General features: G+C 43.0%; 1 protein-coding gene across 1 annotated transcript in view; it reads right to left on the minus strand.

The window, feature by feature from the left end:
* Positions 1–4,548: 4,548 nt before the first annotated feature.
* Positions 4,549–21,594, minus strand: part of snapc4 (small nuclear RNA activating complex, polypeptide 4) — a 32,987-nt gene continuing 15,941 nt past the window's right edge. The window contains exons 17-28 of the mRNA XM_080036742.1: positions 18,982–19,154; positions 18,097–18,168; positions 17,218–17,470; positions 16,596–16,742; positions 15,806–15,936; positions 13,538–13,606; positions 11,460–11,783; positions 10,180–11,070; positions 8,924–9,059; positions 7,872–8,000; positions 5,716–5,999; positions 4,549–5,082 (exon numbers count right to left, since the gene is read on the minus strand). Of these exons, the coding sequence (XP_079892868.1) occupies positions 4,987–5,082; positions 5,716–5,999; positions 7,872–8,000; positions 8,924–9,059; positions 10,180–11,070; positions 11,460–11,783; positions 13,538–13,606; positions 15,806–15,936; positions 16,596–16,742; positions 17,218–17,470; positions 18,097–18,168; positions 18,982–19,154 (2,705 nt within the window). The 3' untranslated portion in view covers positions 4,549–4,986. The remainder of the gene's footprint in view (positions 5,083–5,715; positions 6,000–7,871; positions 8,001–8,923; positions 9,060–10,179; positions 11,071–11,459; positions 11,784–13,537; positions 13,607–15,805; positions 15,937–16,595; positions 16,743–17,217; positions 17,471–18,096; positions 18,169–18,981; positions 19,155–21,594) is intronic.

Raw genomic sequence — 21,594 nt, forward strand, 5'->3', positions numbered from 1 at the left:
TTTTTTTGTGAAAGCAGAGTCAATTATAATGCCGGCTGAGAGGGGTTCCCAAACTTTTTCATATGAGTGTATATATATATATTGGCAATTGTTAAGACTTGTCAAGCTCCCTGTTTTCTGGTGTCTTTTCATGTTTACGCGTTTCCTGTTTAATTTTGTTAAACATTGTCTCTTCCTGTCAAGTGGCCCTTCTGTATTACTGGCTCCACCGTAATGTGTGTGACCTGTGTCTCCAATGTATTTGAGGAGTTCTTGTCGTCTTTTATTTGTCGTAAACTCCTAATGATTCCCATCCCTACTGCCGACCCTGACTGCACATCTCTGCCTCACTCATACTCTGTCTTTGTATTTCTGTCTGTCTGTCGCTACAGAAACAAAAAGGAACAAAGAAACCTAAACCTCACCGCTGTCAACAGTGTAAGAAAGAGTTCAGGTCGAGGTGGGACCTAACAGTTCATCAGAGATTCCACACTGGAGATAAGCCGTACAGCTGTGACCAATGTGGGACAACCTTCACTACATCAAGAAACCTCAAACGCCACCAACTTATTCACACTGGAGAGAAGCCATACAGCTGTGACCAATGTGGCAAAGCATTCATTCAAGCAGGAGACCTCAAACTCCACCAACGTATTCACACTGGAGAGAAGCCGTACAGCTGTGACCAATGTGGCGAAACATTCACTCAAGCAGGAAACCTCAAAGTCCACCAACGTATTCACACTGGAGAGAAGCCGTACAGCTGTGATCAGTGTGGGAAAACCTTTACTACATCAGGACACCTCAGAAGCCACCAACGTATTCACACTGGAGAGAAGCCGTACAGCTGTGATCAGTGTGACAAGAGATTCACCCATCAAGGTGATTACAATAAACACAGAAACATTCACACAAAGGAAAAAATCTACTCTTGTCAGCATTGTGAGAAAGTCTTCAGTTACTACCACTCACACAGGGCTCATGAGCGTAGCCACACTGGAGTCAAAGAGTACCTATGTCAACACTGTGACAAACGGTTCTACTCACCGTATGAACTCTCAGTGCATGAGCGAATCCACACAGGACACAAACCGTACTGTTGCGTCAAATGTATGAAAAGCTTCACCCAAAACTCCAACCTGAAGAAACACAAGTGTGTTTAAATCTGGACCGATCAGAACCTGATGTGTGAACTCCTCTGTGCATTTATTTCAATTGAGGAACTCACTGAAGGAACACAGGATCATATCTGATTCATGAATTTCAGACATTTTGTGAATTTTAACTGTATTTTGTTCAGAATCATGGCAGTCCAAAATCATTGCCTACATTTAGGGGGGACCCCTCCTATATAGATATAAAAGGCTAATTCTAAGGTAATAAAAGAAGAAAAAGTACTTTTATTTCCAAGCGGTTATACACTAATATAAACATACCTGTGAATATTATATTCCATTTCTATCAAGTCTGTCCTGAAAATGTCAATGCATTCTACACACTGCTCCTTGAAAAGGCAAAATAAAAGATTGGAAAAAGTTCCCCATTTGAAAAAAAGAACCAAACCAATTGAAATATTCCAAATGCAATGAACAATATTTGAATATTTAAATGTCTGATGCATTGAATGTAACACATGAAAAAAGCTAAGATATGTAAACCTTTTATTTTGTTTAAATATGAATCATTTTCTGCCTTTTATTTCTTGTAGTGTGGTTTAAAGGGTTACATCTTGTGTTCACACAGAGGGGGGAACTTAACAGATTTAAAATGACTTGCAGCAACACCAATTGAAAACTCAAATTAAACTGTAGCATCAATTCTTTCCATAATTTACAAATGTCGCTAAGGTTACAGAGATCAGCATGGTTTGATATGATTTAAATTACACTTTTATTATTCTTGTTATAGTTGTTTATTTTGAATCAGCTGAAATAAAATAATTACAAAAGACTTGACGTAGATGTTCTAGCTTTTTCTCATGGACCCAAAGTAACTGATGTTTTGGTTTTTGAAAAATTATTCTTTAATCACATTTAGAATGACCCTGAAGCCAACATTGTATTCTTAAATAATCATCTTTCTCTACTTATTTTTTTGACTTTTTAATGTTCGCCTTTTAAAATATCGTAAAAGTTGTGTATCTTTCCAATGTTAAAATATCTCTTCTTGCATTAATCACTTTTGTAATGTTCAAAACCATGTATTTTATTTGTCATTAATTCTAATCATTTTGAATGTTGTATTTAATAATCTGTTTTAGTTCTCATTAGAAACTGGTTTGTTTAGATATTTTATAATTACTCTCACTTTCCTGTTAACCAACAGGTTACACATTGTTGCTTCATCTTTTTTTGAATGTTTGAATTTCAAATTATTTCATCTTATTTCCAAATCCTCTCACTGCTGAAGATTTTGATCTGTTTTGGCATTTTATTAAAGATTGGACTGAATAAATAAAACACATTTCAGGTTTGTTTCTGTAGAACAGATAAAACACACAGACATGTCTATTCCACATTTTATCATTAAGGCATCAGCAAACAATAATTGGTGTGAATGCTGAAAATATTAAGTTTTTCTAAATTGGCATCTAATTGTGCTTTTCCACCATGGGTACTGACATACTCTTAATCCGCTTTTTGCTTCGTTATCCAGTGGAGATTTAAGTACCACTCGATGTAGCTGTTTGTCATAGCGACGCTACATGAAGGCAACGCCTCTTTCGCATTCCCCGTTTGTCAAGAGAGGAACGTCTGCACCTCATTAGCTAACCACAACATGTTTTTTTCGGTTTGCCATATTCTTGCTCCAGATGGCACATCATCATCATTTAGGCCTATTGTATGGAGGGGCAACCTAGGGCACTCATTCATTTTTGTTCACGCGTAAAGGGCAGCCAATAAGGCACTTTCTCTCATTTAATGCTAGTTCAGTTCCAACTCAGATTAAAATTAATGATCAAACTCTCAATGATCAAAAAGAGATTGGTGTAGCGTTCAATAAACATTTTGTAGCTGCTGGTCAACTCTTCCAAAATGGAGGAGGTACGCCTTCATACCGCCTATCACTCAATCTCCTCTTTTCACCCTTGATCCTGTTCCAACTAGTGTGGTTGTAGATGAGCTCCTTGCCATCAACCCCAGGAAGACAAATTACCCATATTTTTTATATGTGTGCAAAGGCCTTTAGACTGTAATATTATCAAAACCAATGCCATGGTTTTGATAATTCCGCATGCAGCTATTCAGAACCTTCAGTGCTCTTTTAACACAGGACTGCTTAGTGGACCTCAGGCTGGTTCTAAATACAGACAAAACCAAATATATGTGTTTCTCCAGAGCAAAAGCTAAAAACTTTAATGATCTCAATATTTTCACAAAAAATGGATTTCTGATTGAAAGAGTCGCTGAATATAAATATCTCGGCATCTGGATAGATGATACACTCACTTTTAATTTTCACATCAACAATCTTGTATGTCGTCTCCGACAAAAAATTGTCTATTTTTATAGGAACAAATCCACCTTTCCTTTTTTCTGTAGGAAAAGGATTATCGAGGCAGTTTTCATGTCTGTCCTAGATTATGGTGATGTGATTTATCGGCAAGCATCACATTCATGTCTTAAACTCCTGGACTCTGTTTTTCACTCTGCTTTAAGGTTCATTACAGGCGATGTTTATGACACACACCATTGTGTTTTATATGAAAAGGTTGGGTGGTACTCCCTTAAAGAGAGACGTGATGCACATTGGCATATTTTTATATATAAAGCCTTGACCGGAAAGCTACCACTCTATTTGACAGAAATGCTGCTTGTTTCAGATGGGCTTTATCAAACCCGCTCAACTGACATGCTCATGTTATATGTTCCATACGCCCGGTCTGAACTTGGTAAAACTACTTTTAGCCACAGTGCCCCTGACTCCTGGAACAGCCTACAACATCAATTTAAAATAAATACACTTATATCTGTTAACCAATTTAAACTTATTATTTTGAATCAGCCCCACTCCACTTGTAACTGTTTTAATTAGGCTATTGTTCTGCTTCATTCAATTGATCTGAATGTTTTAATTGTTGTTGTCTCTTTGTAAGCTTATTGTGTATTCTCATTGTATATTGTATTTCTGTAATTGTCTCGACGTCATTGTAAAAGAGGGTCATCACCCCTCAATGATCTTTCGAGGATAAATAAAGGAAAATTAAAATGAATGTGTGTGTGTGTGTGTGTGTGTGTGTGTGTGTGTGTGTGTGTGTGTGTGTGTGTGTGTGTGTGTGTGTGTGTGTCTGTGTGTGTGTGTCTGTGTGTGTGTTTTCAGAGATTCCTGGAAATGTGACAGGGCTAAAGAGAAGTGACATATTAACCTCCCAGTGATAGATAGATAGAGAGAGAGAGAGAGAGAGAGACAGATAGATAGATAGATAGATAGAGAGAGAGAGAGAGAGAGAGAGAGAGAGAGAGACAGACAGACAGACAGACAGACAGACAGATAGATAGAGATAGATAGATAGACAGACAGACAGACAGAGTTAACCTTCCAGTGTTTCATAAACTCTTTATTACAAAATAACTTCTTTCATTATTAACAAACGTTATTTAGAAACTGAAGAACAAAACATAAAACACAGCATTATACTGTAAATTCTTCACGAATATCTCAAGTTATTTTATATATTTGTGTATGTGTGTGTTTCTTTGTGTTTCTCTGTGTGTGTGTGTGTGTGTGTGTGTGTGTGTGTGTGTGTGTGTGTGTTTCTTTGTGTTTGTGTGTGTGTGTGTGTGTGTGTCTGCGTCTGTGTGTTTCTTTGTGTGTTTGTATGTGAGTGTGTGTGTGTTTGTGTGTTTCTTTGTGTTTCTGTGTGTGTGTGTGTGTGTTTCTTTGTGTGCTTTTTATATGTGTTTCTATGTGTTTCTTTGTGTTTGTGTGTGTGTGTGTGTGTGTGTGTGTCTGCGTCTGTGTGTTTCTTTGAGTGTGTGTGTGTTTCTTTTTGTGCGTGTGTGTGTCTCAGATTATCTCTGTTATGGTTGCTGTTACATTTCCACTGATCCCTGAGAAGTGATTGGCTGGAGCTCCTGATCCATCCCTTAGCAACAAAGATCTCTGAAAAGAAAACAAAGAAAATAATAATAATTAATAACAAGATTTAAATCAAAATGGAGTCACTCAATGCAGACTCATAATGGGGTAAATAAAGGAATAGGACTTCAACAGGACTTGTAAACAACACCTTTATCCGATCTACTTCACACACAAATCGGCACATTAACGGACAAGAGAAGTCGGATAAGAACACCTAGATAATTAGGTCTGTCTGTCTGTCTGTCTGTCTGTCTGTCCGTCTGCCTGCGTACGTGCCTATATGTCTGTGTGTGTGTGTGTGTGTGTGTGTGTGTGTGTGTCTGTCTGTCTGTCTGTCTGTCTCATACTTTATTTATTTATTATTTATTTATGATTCTTTCGGACAATTCCACACAATACACAATTTTCTCTTGCAAATATTCATACATCATACTTTGTGTTGTCCGAAGGGAGACGGAAGAAGCCAAAGGCTTATCAGGTCCCGCCCCCATTTTCATCAGATTCGGATTCAGACTCACCTGTGCCCTCCTGCGTCTGTCTGTCTGTCTGTCTGTCTGTCTGTCTGTCTGTCTGTCTGTCTGTCTGTCTGTCTGTCTGTCTGTCTGTCTGTCTGTCTGTCTGCCTGTCTGCCTGTCTGTGTGTGTGTGTATTGACCTGTGCCCTCCTGCGTCTGGCTCTCTCTCTGATGGTCTTCAGACTCTTTATCTCTTCGTCACTGTCCTCCTCTGCCTCGCTCCCATTGGCCGGTTGCTCCCCGCGCTGGCACGTGATTGGCTGAACGGTGGCCAGGAGGGCGGGCACAGTGAAGACGGACAGGAAGCGTGCCTTCAACAGCTGGTAGGCCGGGTTATCATGGAAACGCTCACACACCAACCCACGCAACGCACACACCAGATCCAACTCTTTATCTGCGAGGTCAGAGGTCAAAGAGGGGGCTGCTGAGGGGGGGGGGCAGACAGAGAGAGAGAGAGAGAGACAGACAGACAGACAGACAGACAGACAGACAGACAGACAGACAGACAGACAGAGAGGAAGGCAGAGAGAGAGACAGACACGGGCAGACAGAGAGAGAGAGACAGACAGAGAGAGAGACACAGACACACACATACACATAAAGACAGAGAGAGAGACACACACACACAGACAGAGAGAGAGAGACAGACACACAGACATACAGAGAGAGAGAGACACACACACACACACACACACACACACACACACACACACACACACACACACACACACACACACACACACACACACACACACACACACACACACACACACACACACACACACACACACACACACACACACACACACACACACACACACACACACACACACACACACACACACACACCATTTATTATCATGTCATTTGAACACAGAAAAGTTTTTTACAAGAAAGTTCAGAGACAATGGCAAGTCTCAAACATATGCTGAATCTTTAGAAGTGCAGTCAGTGATTCTGGAGAACGCTTGTTGTCAAAATTATTTCATGTCCAAATCAGTGAATATCTCCTCATGATCCACTACCTGTCTGTACTGTGTGAATATCTCCTCATGATCCCACTACCTGTCTGTACTGTGTGTGAGCTGGAAAAAAATCCCATGTTAATACTCAGCCTAGGCTCTGTAAACTGGTATGTTGCTATGGTGGGCCCTTTGTTTACATACCAGTTTACATACTCTAAGCTCTTTAGCAGGTAGCAGATCATGTAGTAGTAGAAAACTTTATTGTCCCCGTGGGGCAGTTGGGTTTGCGGCACAGTCACATTTCATGACATGACATCAGACAAATGACACAAACAGATAGTCCATACATCAGACTGACAGACATAACATGAAGAACATACATCACACACTACAATGCACTATACACCTTTGGACATGACCAGGCCAGCTGGACATCTAGCTTATTTGGATCTGTTCTTGGTCATAAGGGGTACGCAGAAACGACGACCAGATAGCAGTAGTTTAAAATGGGATGCCAGGGGGTGTGTACAGTCACATACAATGTTATTGGCCTTTTTCACCAGTCTGTCTTTGTAAATGTGTTCAATGCTCGGTAGTGTGATCCCAAGTAACTTGCTGGCAGTTGTAACTGTTTTTCTGATTGTCTTTTTCTGTGATTCTGTGGCATTTCCAAACCAGCAGACAATACAGAAGGTTAAAACACTTTCAATGAATGCAGTATAAAACATTTGAAGCATTTTGTTATTGACATTAAAAACAAGCATTTTCTTTAGAAAGTACATCCTTTGCTGTGTCTTAGTGTGCAAAAGGTCAGTCCATGAGTCCCATTTAAGCTTGTTGTCCAGTACAATGCCAAGGTATTTGTAGTTTGTAACAACGTGAATAGTCTCCCCATTGATAAAAGTGTCAGTGGATTGTTGTGACTTTCTAAAATCTATGGACATTGCTTTGGTCTTTTGAGTGTTTAAAATTAAGTGTGACTTATTACACCATTCTAGAAAGGAGTCTAAAACTGGCCCATGATCTACCTCCTCATCCCGTAGCAGACTCACTAGGGCTGTGTCATCTGCGTATTTAATAAAGTGCCTGTTTTGTAAAGTGGAATTTGTGTGTAAAATAAATAATAAAGGAGATAAAACACATCCTTGTGGGGAGCCTGTGAATGTTGTCATCATGAGGAGATATTCACTGATTTAGACAAAAAAAAGTCCAGAATCACTGACTCCACCTTTAACCTACAAACTTTACTATTGGATAAGAGTATTTAATATATTTACACACACACACACACACACACAGACAGACAGACAGACAGACAGACAGACACACACCTGTTGGTGTATCAGCTGATGTGGAGTCTGGAAGGTCCGGTTGTTGTTTACTGGTCTGTTGTTGCCTCGGTAACGGTTTGGCCTCCGTGGGAACAGGATTCGATCGATGAGTCATCAGTGATGCAGACACTTTAAGGAAAGATAACTTTAGTTGGGACACACACACACACACCAGGTACAACATACGTTAACTTATTTATTTCATCATAACATTGCTCCTTGATCTTGCCTCTTGCTTTTATATCCGTCTCATCCCTGTTTGTTTTCATATGGAGGCTTCGTCGATGTGACTTCAGGTGCTCGCTCTCTCTCTCTCTCTCTCTCTCTCTCTCTCTCACACACACACACACACACACACTCACTCACTCACTCACTCACTCACTCACTCACTCACTCACACACACACAACATACTTTACTCTCTTATTTCATCATAACATTGCGCCTTGATCTTGCTTCTTGCTTTTATATCCGTCTCATCCCTGTTTGTTTTCATATGGAGGCTTCGTCGATGTGACGTCACTTCACGTGCGCACTGGATTGTGGGTCAGAATCTCCCCAAATAGGATGCAGTTTTCAACACTAACAATCTCAGCCGGATGTAGTAGACACATACGGGTATTTCTAACCATCATAAATCTGGCCACAAGAATCAGGACATCCTAAATCTGTTTTCTACCATACTAAATAGTAGATAGTATGCGATTCAGAACGCAGGGACAGTGTGAGATTTGGGATTTTCACCAGACTGCTGACGAACGGAGGAAAAGGCAGAAAGAGCGTTTTATGGTCTAACTGTCTAACCCTTCATTTTCCCATGAGTGACATCACACACACACACACACACACACACACACACACACACACACACACACACACACACACACACACACACACACACACACACACACACACACACACACACACACACACACACACACACACACACACACACACACACACACACACACACACACACACACACACACACACACACACACACACACACACACACACACACACACACACACGTAGGAACTTTGGGATATTCACCTTTGATGAGAGTCTTCCTGGATTGGAGCATGGTACTGAGCATGTGCAGACTGCTGACGAACGGAGGCAGGTACGGCAGACACACACCTGCCCCAGGTAAGGACACGCCCCCTCGACCGCTCAGCCAATCACACACCTCGAAGCAAACGCAAAGGCAAAGTCTATTTATATAGCACATTTAAAACCTCCTAATTTTAACCAAAGTGTCTGTGTGTGTGTCTATCAGCCTGTCTGACTGTGTGTCTGTGTCTGTCTGTCTGTCTGTCTGTCTGTCTGTCTGTCTGTCTGTCTGTCTGTCTGTGTGTCTGTCTGTCACCGTTTTGAACATTCATTTCTACAGGTAAATCCCATTGAGACCGGAGACTCTTTTACAAGGGAGACCTGTTTTCCCATTCCCACGTTACCATTCACGCACACATTCATACACCGATAGCAGCAGCAGCAGCAGCAGCTACCAAGCAGGGTGCAAGCTAACTATCGGGAGCATTAGTTTAATAACAACATATTGAAATGTCATTTAGCCCAATTTGTAAAGAGTATAATAATAATAATAATAATAATAATAATAATAATAATAATAATAATAATAATAATAATAATAATAATAATAATAATAATAATAATAATAATATTCATAATAATAATAATAATAATAATAATAATAATAATAATAATAATAATAATGATAATAATATTCATAATAATAATAATAATAATAATAATGTCCAAATGTCAAAAAGCCAGCTGTTGTTCCTGGGTGAGCGTATACCCATGACAAAGACATTAAGAAACACTATATAAAAATAGCATTCTTTTGCACTGATGGTCTGGTTTGCTGTTACATGTAATTTATGATCATCAGAGGAAAAATTAGACTGTTTCAGAAATATTTAAAAGTTCCTCCTTGCCACAATAAAAACACAATAAATAGGAACAATACAGAATTTGGGGCGACTGTGTCTCAGGTGGTAGAGCGGGTCGGCCGATGATCAAAGGGTTGGAGGTCTTAGTTGTTGTGTCCTTGGGCAAGACACTTCACCCACCTTGCCTCGTGTGAATGTCGATAGTTAGCCTGCTATCGGTGTATGAATGTGTGTGTGAATGGTAACGTGGGAAAGGAAAACAGGTCTCCCTTGTAAAAGAGTCTTCGGTCTCAATGTGATTTACCTGTATGAATAAAGGTTAAAAAAAAAAGAAAGAATAAAATGCCCAAATGTAGAAAAAAAAAAAGAAAAGCCCAATTATTCTATATTTACCTCGGCTCTCGACTCCATGAACATGAGTGAGGGGTCGAACTGCAGCGCACAGTCTTTCCTGAGGGGAGGGGGCGCCATCGGGTCAGCTAACGACACGCCCTTATATGGGGGAAAGCCATGTGGGGGGGGCTTAGCAGGATAGGAACTAGATGGGAGGGGCTTAGAGGCACTGGGAGTCAGTGGGAGGCGCTGGTTCTTATTCGGGACGTTCACGATATAAGTGATAGTTTTTTTGTTTCTGTGTTGAGGAGCGCTTGTTCTTTTTCGGGCATTCTGGGAAGGTGCGCTTGGTACGTTTATGAGGGACGGAGATAGACAGGGAGTGGATGGGAGGGGTTTGGAAGCACTGGGAGGTAGTGGGAAGCTTTGGATTTGACTTGGGACGTTTACGAGCACATTCATGGGGCCGTAGTTAATGTGAGGGGCGCTTGTTTGCTGCGCCAGGGCATTCGGGGAGGCGCTTAGTATGTGTTGGTTGGACGGAGATAGACTAGGAAGGAGTGGTCTTTGGTTGATAGGTGTGGGAACGTTTACAAGCACGTTCATAGTGTTCATAGGGTTGCTGTTAACTTGAGGAGCGCTTGTTTGCTGCACATTCATAGTGTTGCTGTTAACTTGAGGAGCGCTTCTTTGCTGCTGCGCCGGAGTTAAAGGCGAAGGCGCGCTTGGTACGAATGCCACTTGCAGGCCTTGGGGTGGAGCTACGGCTAACTGCACGAGACCGGTCGGGGTCATGACCCACATGGACTGACCCGCGGCTAAAGAGAGGCTGGGCACAGGAAACAGCTGGGGCTCCTGTATGACCACTTCCTGCTTGAGGTTTGATTGACACGCGCGCTTTGAACGGGGAGAAGAAGAAGCAGTTCTCTTGCTCTGCCTTTTGGCTTCGGCCTGGAAAACAAGAAAGATAATATATATATTTTGTTAATAGGATATTTATGACTCTCTCACACACACACACACACACACACACACACACACACACACACACACACACACACACACACACACACACACACACACACACACACACACACACACACACACACACACACACACACACACACACACACACACACACACACACACACACACACACACTCACAATTTATCAACTGGCACTGGTCAATTTCTAGATTTTTGTCTATTTATGTTCCATGTCTTCTTTCATACTAGTGTGAATTTAAAAAAAACACACACACGCACACACACAAACAGCAACCCCCCCCCCCCCACACACACAGACAGACAGACAGACAGACACACACACACACACACACCTCTGCCTGTTGACGTTCCTGCATATCTTTAAAGCGTTGAGTCGGCTTGCGAACTCTCTTCCCATCAAGCGGAGTGACAGCTGTCTCTGTGCTCTTCACCGGTTGGTCCACAGGGCTGTCAGTCACGCTTAGCCCCGCCTTCCTCCTTCTTTTCCTGGCTGTGGGAGGGACTCTAGGGCTGTTGGCTGGTTTGGGGGTGTGTCCAGGTGTAACACAGGTGTAGCTATGATCTACAGGTAACCAGACAGGTAGGCTTGTTGGCGTGGATACGGACGCAGCGACCTCATTGGTTGGAAACGTAGTAGGGAGATCCGAGGAGGGAGCCTTGAAAACCAAAACACACGAAAATATTCAGTTAACACACACACACACACAGACTCTCACACAAACACAGACAGACAGACAGACACGCATACGCACGCACACACACAGACAGACAGACAGACAGACAGACAGACAGACAGACAGACACACACATAGGCAGACAGACAGACAGACAGACAGACAGACAGACAGACAGACAGACAGACAGACAGACAGACAGACAGACAGACAGACAGACAGACAGACAGACAGACAGATAGAGAGACAGACAGACAGAGAGACAGACACACACACACACCACTGCACAGGTGTAGCTATGATCGTCAGGTAACCAGACAGGTAGGCTTGTTGGCGTGGAGACAGACGCAGCGATCTCATTGGTTGGAACCGTAGCAGGGAGATCCTGAAATGAGAAGATTTTTAATATTGAAAATGAGCTCCGAGGAATGTTCAGTGTGTGTTAATTCTAGCGCCCCCCTTTGGACTAAAGCAGTAGTGTTTTTACCACGCCAGCTGTTATTCCTGGGTGAGCGTATACCCATGACAAAGGCATTAAGAAAAACTATATAAAAATAACATTCTTTGCACTGATGGTCTCGTTTGCTGTTACATGTAATTTATGATCATAAGAGGAAAAATGAGACTGTTTCAGAAATATTTAAACGTAGAGACATTAAACTGGAAACATCTTTACAAAACACAGTACAGTATGCGTGAACAACATTCAACACATTGAAAAGGGGGAAAAAGAGACATTTTTTTTTTTTTAAAGAAAGTGCATTTTGGGGATGTGTTGTTCAAGTGTCTATGTGTGGGCATCTGTCCCTGTAGAATAAACATTCAAAGGAAATGAAGGTTGCGTTCCGAATCTCATACTTTCTACTATATAGTATGTAGAAAGAAGACGTTCCTCTCTTGACAAACGGGGAATGCGTTGCTTTCATGTGGCGTCGCTAGGACAAACAGCTACATCGAGTGGTATTTAAATCTCCACTTGATAACGAAGCAAAAAGCGGATTAAGAGTATGGTTGCGTTCCGAATCGCATACTTTCTACTATATAGTTTGGTAGAAAAAAGATTTAGGATGTCCTGATTCTTGTGGCCAGATTTAGGATGGTTAGAAGTACCCGGATGTCCTACTTCATGCGGCCAAGACTGTTAGTGTTGAAAACTGCATCCTATTTGGGCGATTCTGACCCACAATCCAGTGCGCACGTGAAGTGACGTCAAATCGACGAAGCCTCCTTATGAAAAAAAACGGGGATGCGACGGATATAAAAGCAAGAGGCAAGATCAAGGAGCAATGTTATGATGAAATAAGAGAGAAAAGTATGTCCCAATAGTATGCCTACTGCATCCTAACTAGATTATTTTTATCGTCGGATGTAGTATGTAGAATAGAAAAAAGAAAGAGGAGGAGATTCGGAACGCAACCTAAGTGAAATGCTTACCAAGCCCCAACCACAGCGAGCTCTACCAGCATTCAATAAGGAAGTGACAAAATGTTATTCATCGGGTGGCCACTAAGAGGTGCTACTAAAAGTGAGCAATTTTTCGTTGACTCAGTTGTTAGATAGGCTATGTGTCTTATTTTTCTATCTTCATTTTATATACTATCTATGGTGCTTACCTCAGTAGGGGGGGCAGGTGTGATGTCACTGTTAGGAGGGGGAGGGGGGGGAGTGGGAAGAGGGGGGAGAGGAGGGGGAGGGGGGAGAGTGGGGGGAGGGGGGAGAGGAGGGAGCGGGGGGGCGGGTTTAGGACGAGGTGGGGCAGTTTTCCTCTTTCTTGGAGACGCAGCGACTTTCTTCTTTACTTCAGACTGAAATGACACACACACACACACACACACACACACACACACACACACACACACACACACACACACACACACACACACAGTCAGAGCCATTTGACAACAATTCTAGAGAACACTTGTTGTCAAAATCACTTTGTCAAAATCAGTGAATATCTCCTCATGATCCACTACCTGTCTGTACTGTGTGAATATCTCCTCATGATCCACTACCTGTCTGTACTGTGTGAATATCTCCTCATGATCCGCTACCTGTCTGTACTGTGTGTGAGCTGAAAATATATCCAGTGTTAATACACAGCCTAGCCTCTGTAAACTGGCATGTAAACAAAGGAACCAGCTTAACTAGAAACATACCAGTTTACAGAGCCTAGGCTGAGTATTAACACTGGATATATTTTCAGCGCACACACAGTACAGACAGGTAGCGGACCATGAGGAGATATTCACTGCTCTATTTTCATGTTCAAAGGACGGACGGACGGACGCACGCACGCACGCACGCGCACGCGCACACACCATAGACGTCGATTACGGGGGGTATGGGGGGTACATGTACCCCCCACTTTTCGTCAAGACTCATTTTGTCCCCCCCACTTTTTAAGCCGGACATGGAGTGCGTCCAGCCGTATTAAAACACAGCGTCAAGGTGTGTCTCTCTCTCTCTCTCTCTCTCTCTCTCTCTCTCTCTCTCTTTATTGGGCACGTTATAGCCTCAAGCCCAGGGCAGAATGGATGCTAGCTCTAGAATGAACTAAGGGCATTAAAAGTGAAGTCATCTAAAGGCGTTTTCAGACGGGAGGAGACGTTCTGTCTGTGCACTCGACCGGTGGAGATAGGAGGCTCCGCGAGGAAACGCCGTGCGGTAACCATGGAAACAACTTTTGTTTACAACCCTGTGTCGCTGCTGTCAAATATCTACTCATATTGTTAACATTTGTTTAGTTAATAAGTGGATTAGTTATTCAGTTTAGTTTGGTTTAAATGTCTACTTTGTGGATTCGGTCTAGGTTTCACTTTAGTGTTTGGTGGAAGGATCAGGGCGAACAGCGATGCTCCTGTTTCATCTCATTAGATTCATGTCGCTACAAGAGAAAGCAGCAAAAGAAACAGGCTGCTTTATGTTCATCATACAATCTTGACTTGAATACAGCAGAATGGTGAATATCACCATCTCATTGAGGAGAGAAAAGTAAAACACTGTTCAGCATGCCAGGCTGCAGGCGCGTGTGTGTGTGTGTGTGAGAGAGAGGAGCACAGACGTGAGTTTAGCTGTGCGGCCGCTTGTCGCTCCGTCTGTAGAACTGCGGACTCTCTCTCTCTCCACTCGCATGTCAGCTGCGTTACAGACGTAACAACAGTTTAGTGCGGCCGCTTGTCGCCACGTCTGTAGAACGGTAGTGCGTCTCTCTCCACTCGCATGTCATTGAAAATGTAGCCTATTACCAGACACGTCAAAAGCCTCCCGTATGAAAAGGCCATGATGGCGAGAGTACATTTTATTAGTAAAGGCCACTATTAATGAATTAAAAAGAATTAAAAAACGGGAGGACGGGTCCCGTGGCCAATTTCCGGTACTCCCGGACTGACTCATTTGATTGAATCCCGAAATCCCGGGACCCGTCCAGCAACCCTAGTCGGAACTACCTTCCCAAGCTCCTTTTGTTTACGTCATGTTTGGTTGGGCTACGGGGAGCAGCTAGTGGCTCATATGTCCGCTGCTTTTTGAAAATGCTTTTTTCATCAAATGTGTCAGACATCAGTGTTTTGTATACATTGTATTCATTAGTGAGCGGTATGCCGTCTTTCAGAACCGTTCATTACCTGCACTAAAGAGAAAAAAAGACGTTTCCTCATTGTCCCCCCCACTTTTGAAAATGCACTCCAGAATGCCTGTTTGTCCCCCCCACTTGTTTAGCCAAATCGACGTCCATGGCACACACACACACACACACACACACACACACACACACACACACACACACACACACACACACACACACACACACACACACACACACACACACACACACACACACACACACACACACACACACACACACACACACACACACACACACACACACACACACACACACACACACACACACACACACACACACACACACACACACACACACACACACACACACACACACACACACACACACACACACACACACACACACACACACACACACACACCTCTTCCTCAGTAGATTCCTGCAGAGCTTTGGCTTTGTGACTCGGCCTCCTGATCCTCTTTCCATCTGTAACCACGGCGACACCTGGCTGTGTGATGTCACTACCTGGACCGGTTACATCATCACCTTTACCTGGCCAATCAGAAGTCAAGGAAACTTTATGTGTATTATAGCACATTTTGAAGACGACGGTTATTCAGAAGTGCTTCACAAGAAAACAGCAAAGAAACAACAATGTGTCTGTGTTTGTGTGTGTGTGTTTCTATGTGTGTTGCTGTGTATGTGTGCATTGAATATTGTGTTTTTGTCTATGTGTGTGAGTGTGTGTGTGTGTGTGTGTGTGTGTGTGTGTGTGTGTGTGTGTGTGTGTGTGTGTGTGTGTGTGTGTGTGTGTGTGTGTGTGTGTGTGTGTGTGTGTGTGTGTGTGTGTGTGTGTGTGTGTGTGTGTGTGAGTGTGTGTGTATATTGTGTTCGAGTTGTTGTTTTTGCTTGAAATTTGTTTGACTCAACATCATTGTAAATTAGACACACACACACACACACACACACACACACACACACACACACACACACACACACACACACACACACACACACACACACACACACACACACACACACACACACACACACACACACACACACACACACACACACACACACACACACACACACACACACACACACACACACACACACACACACACACACACACACACACTCTCTCTCTCTCCAGTATAAATAAAGGTTAAATGAAAAAAATTTAAATTGAAGACTTGAGATGTATTTACCTGCTTCGCTCACACCAGTCACTCCCTTCTTACGGCCGTTAGCAGCCTTCTGACTTTGGGCTTTCCTGATTGGTTTAGCCAGACCTGTGACCTCATCAACTGACCCAGTGATGTCACCACCTTCAACTATTACGTCATCACCTTTACCTGGCAACACACAGCAAGGTTATGTGTATCGCACATTTCATACAGAAAGACAGAAATACAATATCAATCAAACAACAGTGTGTGTGTGTGTGTGTGTGTGTGTGTGTTTCTGTGTGTGTGTGTGGTGTCTGTCTGTGTGTGTGTGTGTGTGTCTGTCTGTCTGTCACTGTGTGTGTGTGTTTTTGTCTGTCTGTCTATCTGTCTGTCTGTATTTACCTGTTTTACTCACAGTTGTAGCTTTCAAATGTGTGTGTGTGTTTGTGTGGTGTCTGCCTGCCTGTCTGCCTGCCTGCCTGTCTGCCTACCTGTCTGTCTGTCTGTCTGTCTGTCTGTCTGTCTGTCTGTCTGTCTGTCTGTCTGTCTGTCTGTCTGTCTGTCTGTCTGTCTGTCTGTCTGTCTGTCTGTCTGTCTGTCTGTCTGTCTGTCTGTCTGTCTGTCTGTCTGTCTGTCTGTCTGTCTGTGTGCTTGATATTACCTGCCGTGCTCACAGTAGTACCTTTCCCCCGCCCTCCCTTCTTGCGGGCTTTGGCAGGCTTTTTGCTCTGGGCTTTCCTCACAGGTTTAGCTGGACCGGGCTGTGTGGCGTGTGTGGATGTCAGGGGGGCGATGCCGACAGGATAAGGCTGATTTGGGGTCATGTTTTGGGGCACAGAATAAGGTTGATTTGGGGTCATGTTCTGGGGCACAGTCACCATGAAACCTTGGGATGGAATCAAGTGCACAGGCATCTGGAGAAGGAAAACATAACAGTACAATCAATCAATCAATCAGTCTGTCTGTCTGTCTGTCTATCTGTATATCTATCTATCTATCTATCTATCTATCTATCTATCTATCTATCTGTCTGTCTGTCTGTCTGTCTGTCTGTCTATTTGTCTATCTGTCTATCTATCTGTCTATCTGTCTATATATCTGTCTGTCTATCTATCTGTCTATCTATCTGTCTATCAATCAATCCATCCATCCATCCATCCATCCATCTATCTAAAACCAAACAGTTCATACAGTATATTAACGCCCCTGGTAAACCACAATTGTTGGCCTTTAGAATATATTTAATATTAAAGGTGCTACGAGGAACTTTTTAATATTTCTGAAACAGTCTAATTCTGACAGGCACACGCACACACAGGCGCGCACACACACAAAACTGTCCAGACTGTGTACTAACTGTCTTTGTGTGTGAGTGAGTGAGTGAGTGAGTGAGTGAGTGAGTGAGTGAGTGAGTGAGTGAGTGAGTGAGTGAGTGAGTGAGTGAGTGAGTGAGTGAGTGAGTGAGTGAGTGAGTGAGTGAGTGAGTGAGTGAGTGAGTGAGTGAGTGAGTGAGTGAGTGAGTGAGTGTGTGTGTACTTACCGTAAACCCACATGGATTGAAGGTGGAAGGTGTGTGTAGCAGGCGGCCAGGTGCAGGTGAAAACATCAGCTGCTGTGATGAAGACATGACAACACAAAGCAAAATAATCAAGGACAAGAATTGACAAGAACTACTGATTGATTAGGAACTTGAGAAGTCGGATACAAATAGTGTGTGTGTTTCTGTCTGCGTGTATGTGCTTCTGTGGTTCTGCGTGTGTGTGTGTGTGCCTGTGCCTGTTACTGTGTGTGTGTTTGTGTGTGTGTGTGTGTGTGTGTGCCTGTTACTGTGTGTGTGTGTGTGTGTGTGTGTTACTCTGTTACTGTGTGTCTGTCTGCGTGTGTGTGCGTGTGCATCTGTCTGAAACTGTGTGTGTGTCTGTCTGTTTCTGTGTCTGTTAGTGTCTGTTTCTGTGTGTATGTGTTGTCAATACACAGTTGTGCATTAGATCAAGAAAAACAGTCTTGCCTTGTTGCCTGCTTGCTGCCTGTCTGTGTGCTGGTCATGTACTGTGTGTGTGTGTTTGTGTGTGTGTGTGTGTGTGTCTGTGTGTGTGTTTCTGCGTGTGTGTGTGTCTGTGTGTGTGTTTCTGTGTGTGTGTTTCTGCGTGTGTGTGTGTGTGTGTTTTTTTCTGTGTGTGTGTGTGTGTGTGTGTGTGTGTGTTCGGTCTCACCTTGTTGCCTGCTTGCTGCCTGTCTGTGTGTGTGTGTGTGTGTGTGTGTGTGTGTGTGTGTCTGTGTGTGTGTGTGTGTGTGTGTGTGTGTGTGTGTGTGTGTGTCTGTGTGTGTGTGTGTGTGTGTGTGTGTGTGTGCCTGTCTGTGTGTGTGTGTGTGTGTGTGTGTGTGTGTGTGTGTGTGTGTCTGTGTGTGTGTGTGTCTGTCTCACCTTGCTGCCTGCTTGCTGCCTGTCTGTGTGCTGCTCATGGAGGATCTGTAGTTGTGTCATGATCAGTTTGTGCTGGAGGTCCAGCTCGATCAGCTCCTGTTTAACATCAGTCTGACGCAGCATTCCAGCTACTGTCCTCGGGTTGGGGGGGTTAGCACGCAGGGAGGGGGGCTCTGTGGAGAGGCAGGGGGTTAATATATACAATGTTTAACTGTCCTCGGGTTGGGGGGGTTAGCACGCAGGGAGGGGGGCTCTGTGGGGGAAATATACAAGAAAAAATTAAATACATTATTTAGTACTCACACAAACAGTAACAGTCTCACACACACACACACCAACAGTCTCACACACACACACACACACACACACACACACACACAGCATCCCAGCTACTGTCCTCGGGTTGGGGGGGTTAGCACGCAGGGAGGGGGGCTCTGTGGGGGAAGACAGGGGTTAATATATACAATGTTTAAAGGTGAAGTTATTTTGTGTGTGCGTGTCTGTGTGTTAGGGCTGGGTATCGTCACACAATAGAGACAGTGCATGAAATAGGCCACGCCCATCGTGGGGGAAAACATTGAACAGCGCTCCATCCACTTTGTATTGAAGGAGACCTGTCTTCTGCAAACAAACTTAATTAAAACTTAATCAAACATCCATTTAAGAAAAAAACGTTACTTTCTTGAAAGCCACGACTCTTGTTTGTCTATATGAGCTGTTTTTGTGAAAAATAATTGAGTAGTTTTCAATATTGAGGTGTTTTTGTCCGGTCTGACCGGGTCGGACCCATCGTGGGGGAAACCGTTGAAAACCGTTCCATTCACTTTGTATTGAAGGAGACCTGTCTTCTGCAAACAAACTTAATTAAAACGTAATCGAACATCCATTTAACAAAAAAACGTTACTTTCTTTAAAGCCACGACTCTTGTCTGTCCAAACGAGCTGTTTTTGTGAAAAATTATTGAGTAATTTTCAATATTGAGGTGTTTTTTCCCGTCCGTGAGGGTTAGCCTATGGTTAGCCTACAGCAGAAGGCTAACATTAGCCTAGCATACAGCATACATTAGTTAAGAGTTTTGTCTCGATATTGAAAATTACTCAATACTTTTTCACAAAAACAGCTCGTATAGACAGACAAGAGTCGTGGCTTTAAAGAAAGTAACGTGTATTTGTGAAAGGCATGTCGTATTAAGTTTTTTTTCAGTTTGTTTGCCGAATACGGGTGTCATTCAATATAAAGTGAATGGAGCGCTGTGTATTGTTTTCCCCCACGATGGGCGTGGCCTCCGATTATGACGCGTTCTGCACTGTCTCTATACGTATCACGATACACTGGTCATGATACGATATATCACGATATATTGCGATATTCCATAAACAAGTTGCCTTGTCAAACATAACAGCACAATATATTGATCATTGCACAGACAAATGAAGTCAAAACTATTTCATTCAACATTCCTTTACTATTTTTCTTCCTTTTTTTTTTTTTGGCAAATGATCAAACACTGCTGCAGCTGCTTAACATCAAAACAACAAATCCAATTCACTCTTGTACTAACTGTACAGGACACACTGAAAATGAAAATACATCAGTGTGCTTTTGTGACACAGTGAATCTTAAGTATTCTTATAAACAAAACTGATCTAACTTCAATAGTCAGTATCCTAGAGGCTCAGGCCTGACAGCAGACATGGGTTTGAATCTGACCCGTGATTGTTCTCTGCATTTCATTCCCTCTCTGCCCCATTTCATATCTGTCTCTCTGCACTGTCAATAAAGCCCTGAAAAGCAAAAAAAAAAAAAAAAGCAAAAAAAAAAAATTAAAGAAATATTTAAAAAAAATAGATCTTTAGTTATAAAAATCGATAATGATATCGCGAAACTAAGTATCGCGATATATTGCAATATCGATTTTTTGACACAGCCCTAGTGTGTGTGTGTGTCATCATTTGCAGATACGTGTCATGGGGGGTTAGGACGCAGGGAGGGGGGCTCTGTGGAGAGGCAGGGGGTTAAAATCATTAAGGCCAGGACACACCAGCCCGATAATCGCCGTCGTCAAAAAAAAAGACGAATCTGTTTGGTGTGTGCCGTGACGTCGGCCGACGTAGAGGTCGTCGGGCTTGTTTTGAGCCTGTCGGCCGACCGTCTTTCATTTGGAGCAATTTGATTGGTGGAGGGCTAGCGAATCAGTGAAGCCCGGAAGTGAGGCGGGTAGCACAAACAGCTAATAACAGCTAGCCATCGTTTTAATGTGTTTGTTCGTTTCGTTTTGAGAGTACTCACATGCATCAACCCTTGTTGACTGCTCGACACCATGCTCGACACTCTCTGCTAAAAATTGTGCTCTTATGGTCCATAAATATAAATACGTATTTCTATCTATGTTTATGCTCTAGAGAGATGTCCAATCATTTCCGGCTTTCGTATTTTTTCGGGCCACAATACAGATTAGCGCCGCCTGCTGTTGTGGAGACATTACGTCCCGCGATCGTACGGAAAATAAGCAGTCGTCTCGGTGTGTTCTTTGGCCGCGACGGGAAGACTGGAGCTTCCTGAAACGGCCGACTCCATTTTTTGCGTAGTCGGAACATGTCGGACTGGTGTGT

The sequence above is a fragment of the Ammodytes marinus genome (assembly GCF_949987685.1).
Source record: "Ammodytes marinus genome assembly, chromosome: 2".
Taxonomy (NCBI): Eukaryota; Metazoa; Chordata; class Actinopteri; order Uranoscopiformes; family Ammodytidae; genus Ammodytes; species Ammodytes marinus.